The sequence below is a fragment of the Cnephaeus nilssonii genome (genome assembly GCF_951640355.1).
Source record: "Cnephaeus nilssonii genome assembly, chromosome: 4".
Classification (NCBI taxonomy): domain Eukaryota; kingdom Metazoa; phylum Chordata; class Mammalia; order Chiroptera; family Vespertilionidae; genus Cnephaeus; species Cnephaeus nilssonii.
The window spans coordinates 72,371,112-72,383,336 of NC_137075.1; the positions used below are offsets into that span (position 1 = coordinate 72,371,112).

The following is a 12,225-nucleotide window of genomic DNA, read 5'->3' on the forward strand; positions in this document are numbered from 1 at the left end:
GTGGATTCAGTTACTGCTGTTAACCAGGCAGTTCCATCAGCTACCAGCTGTATATCTCTCTTTGGCAAGGTCCGTTTCTATGGTTTCAGGCTCACTCCAGTCCTGGCTGGGAAGAGGAGCACCCTGTCCACTTGGGGCATACTTGGCTGGCACCATCCAGAGCACCCGCCAGATATTCTGAAATGACTGCAAAGGTCGCAGAAAGCAAAGACTTAGTCTAAGCTGAAACATCCCAGCACTTGGGTAGCCCTAACAAAGTCTACCCAATTTTATATAAATACTTCGACAGGCATGAAATGGATTTTCTGGATGTCTGGCTTTTCTTCCTATTGGCTTCTCTTCATTTTTGCTGCTGCTTCCTTTTTATTTATTTTTTTTCTTTTCCTGAGGTTTTGTGTGGTTTTTTTCCCCTCCTCCTTTTTCTCTTGCTAATTCTGATCCAACCAGGTAGCAATGCATTTTCCAGGGAGCCTTTTAAATAGTGTCTTCCATAGTCTATTTAGTGGAAATGCAAGCTGTTTCAGCCTGTCAGGGTAAAAAAAAAATCTTTTTTTGTAATATTCCCTTTGCATATTTTTAAGTTAGATGATAATTCCTTGCCTTTGATAGACTCTACCCAAATTAGAAATTTTTCAGATTACAAATACTAAACTCAGCAGCTCCCCTCCCCCCCCCCCTTTTTTGTTTTGTTGTTGTTGTTGTTGTTGCTGCTGAAGAAGTTTCTAGCCCTTTTGCCTATGCCCCTTTCATACACAAGGCTGCTTTTCTGGCCACACAAAGCCAATTGGAAACACGGACAATAGCGGTGTGAGCCCATTGCTCTCAGGGCCTGGTTCATGTCCACTGACCACGAGAGCCAGCCCACACCACTGCTGTCCCAAACACACTTTCTGAAAACGCCCAGCCTTTTTGGCTCTGGTGTTTATCATTTTAAGTGGGACCCAGGCAATCTGCGGGCCAGGTCTTTATGTGGGTGCTGCCCCACCACAAATGCAATTTAACATAAAGCAGAACTTCCTACATGGGCATGTCGGGTCTGCTTCCCCCAAAAAACACAGAAAGATTGACGCCATCAAAGACATGCTGGTCTGGCCCCGGGAGAGCAAAGACCTCGCTGGAGGGGCTAGAGCCTGAGATGGGCCTTAATGGCTCCCCTGAAAAGTGTTTTAAAACGCATGCGGCTCAGTTCCATGTTAGCCCTGCAGAGTCCAAATAAACTGGACCTGTCAGGAAGCGGCGCTGGGCGGGTGTTATGAATAGACTCCTTTTGTGAAGCTGTCGCTTTACACGCCCAGAGAAACCAGCCGAGGGTAACGTCGGCTCCCTCGGCGTTGATTTTGGTCAAATCCCTCCCTTGAATGACCTCAATTTAATTTGGCTAGTTATGTGAGACGTGTTGCTTTTTCCTAGTTTTCTGGAAAAGAAATTAAACACGGGGGCCACGCAGATGTTGCCCACTGTGCGGAAGGGCTGGGCATGCCGCTGGAAACCATGCCCGGCTTCCCGAGAGCACCCCGCTGGCTTCTGAATGAAAGCCTTGTTACCTGGAAGTGTTTTCAATATAAAGTTTGGCATCACCCCGTGGAGCCACGGGAAAGAATCGGCCCTTTCACACAGAGCTGCCGGTCCGTTCCCTGAGATCTGCGTTAGCATCGGGGCCCTCGCTAAGCCTGCGCCCCTTTGAGAGGGAATAGTCCCCTGATTTCCTGGTTAAGGTCTAGTCCACCTTCTTCTAGCTCAGCCCAGCAGAGGTCCCTGCTGGCCAGGAAGTCCACCCTAACAACACGGGTGATGCCAGCTTTGTGTGTTTAAAAAATTGCCCAGCACATGTTTTTGCCACTCTTGGCAGATGGCCGCTTTGCCAGGCTGTCAAGCCTGTCCTAATGAATGGCCCAACTGCTACGAATCCTGATTTCTAGAGTCAGAACCCAAACCAGATCCCAGCCCGTAAAGGCTAAGGTCACAGATGTGGGCACTGTAGGTGCAGCCTCCCTGAAGAGACCCAACCCCCCCAAGAGGTCCAGGCGGGGCCCTTACATCCACCCCCAAGGGAAGGGCCCGGCCAGGCCTGCAGCCTCTGTGACCGCTGATGGAGTTGTGAGACAGCTAGCGGCTTCTCTCAGGGGTATTGTGGGTTCTTCTGTGGCCCAGACTCAAGGGGGGGGCAATAACCTATTTCATTTTATTTTTATTTTCCAGTTCTCTCAGGCCAGGCACACCACAGCCCTTTGAAACGATCTGTGTCCCTTACCCCACCCATGAATGTGCCAAACCAGCCTCTAGGACATGGATGGATGTCTCATGAGGACTTGCGAGCTAGAGGACCCCAGTGCCTCCCATCCGATCATGCCCCCCTGTCTCCACAAAGCAGTGTAGCCTCTTCAGGAAGTGGTGGGAGTGAACACTTAGAAGATCAGACCACTGCTCGTAACACATTCCAAGAAGAAGGTAGTGGTATGAAAGGTGAGTGACGGAATGAGAAACAACTGGGAACAGAGCCCCCCTCTTTATCTGGAGTCAGAGGGTAAAAGGAGAGGGAGCCAGCAAGAGAGAAGGAGCCCACGCCCTCCCCAGCCCCGTGTGCTGGGCTCCTCTAGGGCAGAGCTCCCGTCCTGGGTTGACCATGGAGGAAAGGGCCCGGATTCCCCTTCTAGGGCTTCTTGCCAAAACCTGGGAAACAAGACCAGGGCGAGAGAGGTCAGCGGCCTTTTTAATGAATTCAGCTTTTTAATGCAGTGGCTTGCAGACAATCAAATGAGCCACAGCCAACGCTGGTAGGATCTGCTGCTTGCCCGTCCGGTGCTCAGCCTGCCCTATCTGTAAAGATGCTGAGCCGCTCCAGCCTTCTACCTTCTTGGCCGTGTGTTGCCGTAGCCAGGGAACCTTCAACAATTTAGCAAAACAAACCAGAGGGTCTTTTTTTTTTCCAATCTCTCTCAATGCAGAACTGTAGCAGTGCTTCCTTTCCCTCTCCCTTTTCCTTTGATATCCAAAGAAACCTCTCAACCCTCTTCTCTGCTTCTGTGGAAGGGATAGGAAAATATCACTGGGAATCTGACAGTGTTTTGTAAGCCCGATAACAGGTTTGCATACAGATGATGCAGACCTTTTGTGCAGCATAAATAAATGTTCCTACATTGCCCTCTAAATCTGCCCTCTTCTAAAAAAGACTCATCAGGAGATAAAGATCTCCAAATTACCCACGATAGGTTCAAAGAGGACTCGTGTGTTCTGTATTTCTAGACACCAGCTATCCAAGGGTGGGGAAGTCCTCAGGGAAAGGTGCTCATCGGAGATGCACTAATAACAATTGAGGAGGGAGACACAGTAACTAGTCATGTGTCTGGGCCTCGGAGGCTGGGGGGAGGCTCTGAGAACACTGCCTTTGCTGGCATTAGCAGCCCTGAGGTTTTGCTGTTTCTGATCTTTCCCTTGAAAAGGGTCAGTGTTGACATAGGAGGCTCTGTACAGAAGCCTGGCACAGAAAGATACCCACAACTACCCAGAAAGGTGCCAGTTGTAAGAGAGCACCAGACTGAAAAAGGAATGCAAGGGAAGCGCTGCCCATCCCATCCCCGGTGGGCCCTGTGCTGCGTGTCCAGAGCATGCGGGGCGTGTGCTGATGTTTTCCTGTAAGGATACCAATGGGTCTTTAAACGTGTTTACAGGCTCGCTGTAAAAGTGTTGACAATGGCTCATTTGGGCATGAAGGGGATATGTGTCCTCTCTCTCACACACAGTTCTCAGGGAAATGTGCCATAATTTCGGAGACGTAGCAAAACCCATTTCTGAACTTACGCTACACGGTTTTGTGCTCACGCAGCTGAGCCCCAGGGGACGGGTCGCAGGTGAGGCTGGGCCATGCGTTGGGTTAGCCAGCAGGGCAGCTGTCCTGGGGCCGGCGAAGTGCCTGAGGGGCCCAGGCGGGCAGAGGCAGCCGCTGCTCTGGACCAGACTTTTCCAGGCGAAGGGGAGTGTCCGGAGGACATGTTTCCAAGCAGTGGCTTGTGTGGTTCTAGCTGGTGACTGTGGGAAGGAGGCCTGGCCTTTGTATTGAAGGGCAAGGAAGGTCCGGGGGAAGGCCGTCCACCCGGATACAGACCTCTCCCCGAGAGGAATGCTGGTCCCTCCTCTCTGTACGGGAGGTTGGTTTGCTTTTCTTCCTTTCGTCCCTTTACTCCCCCTTCTTTTTCTTTCTTTTTTCTCCTTCTGGAAGCCTTTCGCACACCTTAGACATTCTCTCAGAGTAGGCAAAAGTGTGCTTGCTCGTGGCCTGCTGGCATTTTGAGCTGAGAAATGAGTAAAGCGAGCATGTTTTTAAAGAGAAATAAATGAAAGAAAAATTGCATAAATGTCCTATCCCTGTTCTAGAATAAAAGCCCAAATACTCCAGAGTTCAAGGCCTGTCCCATATACTGGATACGCTTCTTCAGCGCCTTCCTTTAGAGTTGATGAGAATTGTCTCCTTGGAGCTTCTTCCGTCAGAAAAATGACACAGACAAGATCTGACATCCAAGATTTTCTTTATCGGCCTCAGGGCTACTGGTGACCGGGTGACTCTCTTCCGTGTGTGCCCACCATCTGCTGACCTATGGAGCTGCTCTTCTCCCAAAGAGTTGGATTGGGATTTACAGTACAAAGCCCTTAGCAAACGAAAGGGCAACACATATTTGAAGGACGGAACATGAGCGATAAGGAAGGATTCTATTAGTGGGAAAAGTATATCCTCAGTAGAAACGCCCGTGCTTGAAAACAGCAGCATTCCCGAGTTGGGGGCCCAGTGTTTGTGAAACCCGAGGGCCCCTCCCCCACCCCTGCCTGGACAGGTCCTCACGGGGTGGCCACCGCTGGGATGGCCCCCGGGACAGTGCTGGAGAAGCAGCCTGAACAGGCCTGTCCCGGGAGTGTGTCATTTGATTCCCAGGTCCAAGAGCAGATGCTGGTTTAAATTTCCAGATTTAATTCCTACTTGCTGAGAAATGAAATATGAAATCCGATGAAGTGCTTTTAAAAAGAGCCAGTACTTCCTCGCGGATTCACAGCTCTTTTTTCTTGTGACCAGGCCCTTTGGCGGGAGGGTCAGCCCTTTCCCGCTGCTCGCTGGTCCACCTCGGGACGCCATCAGCTAATTGCTGTTTTTCTAATTTTTAAACGCCCCGTTTACGGGAACAACAAGGAAGCTATAGTAGAATTTGGAGGAGTTCCAAATCTCCAGGGGACGCATGTCAGCCCTCACCCCACACCTTGGGGAAAGAATGAAAAGTCACCATAATTGAGTTTAATTTAGTGTGAATTCATCGTTCTTGCCAACAGCTTGTGCGTACCTTGCTGAAACACTGCGTTCATCCCTTTCTCCCTTTTCATCTAGACAGAGCAGCCAGATTTGGCTATGAATTGTCCCTGAGGAATGTGCCTCTCGGGTCAAAAGTGTGAAATAAAGCTCACGGCCCAGCATTCTTGCTCTTTTTATTTTTTCATAAACATCGATCTCACCCTTTTTTTTTGTCTCCGCATCAGCACTCCCTGCCAGGGATTCTCACTAAATTCTCTCCCAAGTAGACCAGCTCCTGCTCTCAGAGGATTAGCATCATCTGCCGGCTTTGATTTGTTTTTCCTTTTATAGTAAATAGCCATCCTGAGGGTTTAAGTCAGCTCCAAAGCACGATTGGCTGGCCCTTGGGGCAGGGATCTCAGAGGAATGCCTCAGGCCACGGGAAGAATGGGATCATCCACTCATCTAGAAATTAATGGGCAGAAGTGAGATCCTGAATGGGAATAGGAAAGCTTCCCTCTTTGGCATTCCCTGGGGAGGCTGCTGCTTTTACATGTTTGGACTAAATATGCTGGCTGTGGTTTCTAAATTCAGTTGCCCTTGTTCTTTACAAAAAAACGTCACCGTGGCTTCTCCCAGGGGAACAAGTCTTGACTCTGAGTCGGTACTCAGTGCTAATATCCCCCTTTCCCTCAGCATCACGTGAGTGGAACCTTCTCTCTTACCTCTTCTCTCATGCAAAGCCCAAGGGTGGCCAAGAAGGGGAAAGAAGACATTTCCATATTTTCCTAGAAAGAAGAGAAAATGTGGAAGAGAAGTCCGTTTGTGGTAGAATAAGCATATTCGCCCTCATATTAGCAGCGCGTCCTCAGAAATGTAGAGACTCAACAACTGAAGACTTACCCAAAGGCCAGGGCTGTTGACGGGTGATGTGGCCATGTGACATGGGAGCAGAGAGAAGGGAAGAAAGATGGATTAACAGGTTTGTTTTGTCCTCATTCAAGTCAGTTGGCTTTTTTGAGCACCTGCTGAGAGAGGCTTTGGACTAGCTGTGTTGGGGAGACAGAGGCGGAAGAGATTGTTCCTGCCTCAAGGGACTCACTATCACCCGAGAAACAAACATACCTGATGCAGGTGTACAGCTGTGAAAACATCTTGTCTTGGAGACTTGCTCTGGATCAGGGTTGGTACCAAGAAGGGCCCTAAGTCAAATAGAGGGAAGTCAAGGACAGTTCCCAGAGGAGGAGAGGCCTGGAGCTGAGTCCCCAAGTATGATTAGAGGTCAGCCAAGTATAGGGGGTGAGGGAATGGCAGAGGGAACAGCAAATGGGAGAGCATGAGACAACTTGGCCAAATAGGTCCGATAGCTTGAGTGTTAAGGATACATGGGAAAGGGGTCTGTAGAGGGAAGAGCCAGATGCTAGGCTTCATGAAGGACTTTGCCTTGTGTCCTGAAGTTGGTAGAAGCTATTGAAGGAATTTCAGCAGCAGAATGACCTGCTTACATTTGCATACTAGAAATAGGACCCTCGCAGCAGCGTGGAGGATAAATGAAAGTGAGAAGGAGACGGGGGATTCTGGATTTGGAGGCCAACTGAAAGCTGGAAGGAATTTCAGTAATTGAGGAGGAACAGGAATATGGACCAAGGCAATTGGCAGTGAGAATGCGAAGGAGTGAGTTCACAGGATCTTGGTGAAATGAATGTACACTAATGGAATGTCGACTGATGGAGTGGGAGGAATCTAGGATGATGCCCACGTTTCTGCCTGGGGCATCTGCACAGCCCATGGTGTCATCTATAGCAAAGGGTATATAGGAGAAGAAAGAGTCTGGGGGGAGAGTGTGGGGCAGGGTGAGTGTGGGAACCTGTAGAACATTCTAGTGGAGGCGAGCCAGCCAGGACCACAGTGGACCATGCCCTTTGCTGGCCCTCCCTTTTAAAGAGCCCTGGCTTCTCTCCTCACCTGCACAGTTTAAACATTATGCTTATCTGTATTGATCTTCGTTGGGGGACTTCATTCCAGATTTCTGGCTAGTGAAGCCCATAGCTTTGGGCCTAAGAGTGAGACTTTCTCGTTGCAGTTGTCAGTGTGAGAGGGATAGAGATTGGAGGTCTGTTTTCTTTTGGTATGAGCTTCAGCCTCACCATTACAAATTAACTGGGTACGCCTATGATGTGAGGTATTATATTAGGACAAAAATATAGAAGTAACTGAAACTGTCATGTGGTTTGGATTCAGACATGATAAAGGTCAAAAAGGAGCGTTGGCTCCAGTAACCTTGATAGAAACAGCAATTAAGAGTGGAGCAGACCAGTGACTGTGGAAATATGCTCGGTTTGCCTTTTCTAAGGAGTTTTTTTTAGATGAAAATTATGTAAACATGTTTTTCTCCATAGCGAAGGAAATATATTGCCTATTCTGAAATAGCTGGTTCGTGGTTTTGAGTTTTTTTTTTTTTCTTTTGAACCTCTGCCTGCCCCAGAATGAAATTAGAAAAATTATTGAGAATTATTAAGAAAAAGGAAACCGTCAGGAGCCTTTGTGAGAAGGCTGGGAACACAGCACGTCTGAGGGTCATAAAGGGGAGTGCCGGAGAGGGAGTGTTACAGCTCCACACGTTTGGCTGGGACACTTTTCAGCATGGCTGTCATGGAAACGAGTCACTATTTTCTGAATGTTGACTTTCTAGGCACTTGAATTCATGTAACTTAGAGGCCAGGATTTAGTAAATTTGCTTTACTTTCTCTATTCTCAAATGCCAAAATATGACCTGCACAGATAGGTCTTAATGGGCCAAATTTATGCTACCTCTTTCAGACAGGCTGAGAGCCCTGATGCCTTTGAAAAGCAAATCCAAGACTCTCCCACATTCTAAGGTCCTGAGACTTATAGGCAGCATTCCTGACCAAGTATGTGACGTGCTGTAAGGACTATGCAGGCACGCAGAGGGCAGCTTTTGACACGGAACCCAACTGCTATTTAATGATGCAAAGTTGGCTCTGTATAGAACCTATGAACATCATAGCTCATGGAAGCTGCGAGGAGAAATTTGGTCTCTCCTGTTTGTATCGAACCCTTGTAAGTGAGTATTTTACCCCACAGTAGGCCATCTCTGTGCCTTCCAAGTCCTACACATGCTCCCCATGAGCATGGAGCCCCTCCCAGAGGCCACTGTGGACACGTTCCAGGGTCAAGGAGCATGCTTACAGCTCCACAGGGACCAGAAATCAAGGCGCCTTCTTTCCTCTGCTCAGAAGCTGGGACAGAATTGGGCTCCTTGTTCTGCTCTGGCCAAAAATACAGTCTTCAGTAATCTTGATGGTGTTGCCAGACTTCTCTTCATTTTAGAAAGGAATGTTCTCAACACTGAAGAGTTAGGTCCTTGTTACCCCTCAGTTGGCGGCTTTCTTCTTCTCTCCCGCAAAGACCAAGGATGCTGTCATATCTTGGAAGAGAGTTATCTGAGATTAGCCTGGCTCTCTAACGGGAATTTCTCTTCCATCTTCAGGTGCCAGGCCCACCACAGGTGGGGCCTCACCTGGAAAACAAGGCTATTCATGTTCCTTTCTTCCAGGGATTCCTTGCTTCCCATATTTGGGCCTTTCAGGAATATCGATGCCATCATTCTCTCTTGTGGGGCCTCCTTGTTGGTGGGGCAACATAGCCTGTTGACCTGACTGGTATTTGCAGCCATTCCCACAGCAGGCATTTGAGAAAAGCAGCCCGAGTTCTAACGGGAACCCACCTTCTGGGTGAGCTGTTGTACACACCACAGAGCCTCTCTGTGGCTGAGTCATCCAAACTCTAAAAGGGAAATAGAAGTCAGCGTAATTGGAAACTTCATCCCATTGGTAAAGATTAGCAGGTAAATACAGAGCATATAAAAGATGGGTGTAGCATTATTATCATAAATAGCCATGAGAAGATAGACTGCAGAAAGATCTAGAAGGAGCTTCACAAAAGATGGACACTGTGGTGCAGGGGCCTAGTGTCTGCACATGGATGGTGGTGCTTTCTCCCAGAAACCTCCTACCCTTTGGTCTTACCTTCTCAGTTTTCTTCATGGGCTTCTCTTCCCACGCTTTCCCCTAAAAGTCTGGCACCCCCAGGGCTCCCCCCGCCACCCTCCTATTCTCACTTCATGCTCTTTCCCTAAGTGACCTCACCCATTTTCACAGCTAAAATAACCGCCATGTGCTACTGACAAGGAAAATGGTTGTCTGACTCCGACCTCTCTTCAGAGATCTTGAGCAGTTGACATCTCCACCTGCTGAACCAAAGGCAATGGCACTCAACTGATCTAAAGTGGAGTTCACCATCTCTCCCTTCTCACCTCAAACCTGCTGCTCCCCTGAATTTTCTGTCTTCTCTGTATTTTCTATCTCCCCAAACGTGAATCAAAGGAACCATTCTGATTAGGCTCCATTCTCTCTCTGACTCCCTGTTCTTCCCTTATCTTCAAGGACTATCAATTCACTTCCTTTCCTTCTCTGCCACTGCCCTCGCCAGCTATCTCCAAGGGCTTGGGCTCCTCTCCTGGACTCCATTCTCACAATCCTCCAGTCCAGCCTCTCCATTGACAGTCGTCATCTTTCTAACATACTCATCTGACTAAGCCTCTGCTGCTCGATTTCACCAGCTTCTCATCACCCACAAGATGAAGTCCACCCTCTCTGTTTTAGCATTAGAGATCTCAGTCATCTGACCCCTGGCTATTTGCCCTGCCTTGTGTCTAGCCATTCTCTATCATTCACCCAAGCATGTGCTTGACCCCAAAGGCTCTCTTAGACATGCGCTTTGTTTATACACTGTTCTGATTTCCTGCGATAGCTTCCTCAATACGGTCTGCCCAGTGATTCCAGTTTTACTGCTACTGTGAAGCTATCCCGCACTCCCCAAGCCCAGTTCCGTGCCCCCTAGAACTTGGAGTGGATTTAGCATTTGTTCTGCAGCTATTACAACTTTTTCTCTCCAGATTAAAAGTTCCTTGATGGCAAGGACATGTTTTCTTCACAGAGCTTGGCCTCCGTAGCAGGCATTCAATAAATGTGGAGTGAGCGACTATCAGGATGCCCACACCTGGCAAGGAAGTCATCCCAGCACATGGCAAAACATCTTTCTCTCACACACTGCCTGAGAGGGTGACTTTCTAGTCTGGGACCTCCACTGGAGTGTCCATCAGAAGCAGCCCAGATGAAGCTTAAATGGCAGTGTGCCAGCCAGAAATGGGAGGCCGGGAGGCGTGCACGCCTTCAATCACACATCAGCTCCTGCTTCTCCCCACTTCTCTGTGTCTACCAACCATCGCCCCGGCTTTGCAGAATGAAAAAGGAAGGTCTGAGGTTATGCTAGGTGGTTCTCAGCTTTGCATCTAACCATGTGGCATCTGGACCATGAGCAAGGACCGGAGCTTTGAGTTAGAATTCATTTCTGACCAACATCTTACAGAATCTAGCATCCAAGGATTGGAATGAATTCCTGGCTTGGGAGGAATCAAATAGGGAGGGCACTCCGTCCTCTGGTTTGTTTCCCTTTTAATGGTGTTTTGTTTTCATCCTTGGCAAGGGAAGGTGCCTCGCCGCCAACCAGCGAATGAAGGTTAGTAGGCTGTGTTCTTGAGAACTGGGGTTTCCTCCTCTTTGTGCATCAGTTCACATTGCAGGAAGGGAGAGCTGTTTAAGCGCCCAGCACTGAGCGAGGCACTGAGGTGCTTGCTGCACAAGCAGAGTCCCATGTACCTGCTCCAGAGACGAGAGCCAAGAAGAGCTTACACTTCCCACAAACATATCCAGAAATAAGGCTTCAGGAAGGCCTACTTCTCCATGCTCTGAAGTTGTGTAGGAACCTTTTCTAGAAAAGGAGCTCCCAGTGACCTGCATTTTGACAGTAGGAGTGAGGCAGGCTCTTTCATTCCTCTAACCAAGGGGATTCTGGCTGTCAAATACTTTTATGGGAAGGAACTAGCTCTGATTGCACTGAGAATTGCCAAGACTTTACCCCACTCTCCCCGACTCAAAACACTACATTGTCACCTTGGCTTATAAAGCACAGTTAAAAAAAAAATAAGAATAATAAAGCACCCAGTTTTCAACATGATTTAGTAGCTCAGGATTCTGTTTGTTTAATCATAAGTGGATTTTGCATGATTAAGCTATAGGGCACCCAGTGAAAATATGGCCCAAGAAGTTGCTCCATATTCTTTTGTGGTGAATTGTGCCCAATTCTGGCATAGGGTTACCCAGACTCCTTTGAGTCATGATCATTGAGTTTTCTAAGCAGCGACTTGGGGCTTTTCAATGATGTAAGTAGCAAACATGAATCCTGGTAACAAAGTGGTAACATGTCATTGGCCTAAAAGCTGGTGCTGTAGTTATTTGCTGCTCACTCTGCAGAACTAGGAGCATTGTTTTAATTGCAACAAAAACACGGTGAAAATAAAATCTGATAAAATAGCTCCGGGATGTCGCAGGAGGAAAAGCACCTTCTGGGCTGGCATGTCCTGGACTCTTGATCCAGTCGCCGTTTGAGTTGAGGAGGATGAAAGGGGTTGGTACTATGTGCCTGAGGAATACCTGTCTCTTTGTGGTTAATGATGATCCCAGAGGGACTTCACTATTCACAGTAGAATGAAGGGCTCCAAGCACAGAATCAAGTGATTTCTTGCCTGAGATGACTGAATCTGTTCTTAAAATGCCATTGGATACCCAATTCTATTTCTCCAGAAATTCTCCATCTTTGGCCTTCCCATTACTGCAAATCAAACGATTACCTCACCAGACTACCCTACCCACATATATCTTTGAGTTTCAGGAGGTCATCCCATACCCTCATTCCCTAAGCCTAGGTTTGGTTCACCTAGGAGGCAGGGCCTGATTTCAGAGTAGGCCAGGCCTCTTTAATCAACCCCAGTTATCTGCTTTAAATATTGAAAAATTGGAAAGTTTCCACTT

At 48.2% G+C, this 12,225-nt stretch overlaps 1 protein-coding gene across 2 annotated transcripts in view; it reads left to right on the forward strand.

Moving 5' to 3' along the window:
* SAMD4A (sterile alpha motif domain containing 4A) overlaps positions 1-12,225 on the forward strand; it is a 213,957-nt gene that overhangs the window by 163,196 nt on the left and 38,536 nt on the right. The window contains exon 4 of one of the 2 annotated variants that reach the window (XM_079769481.1): positions 2,200-2,463. The exons of the other annotated variant lie outside the window; for it this stretch is intronic. Within the exon in view, the coding sequence (XP_079625607.1) occupies positions 2,200-2,463 (264 nt within the window). The remainder of the gene's footprint in view (positions 1-2,199; positions 2,464-12,225) is intronic. 2 annotated transcript variants of the gene reach the window in all.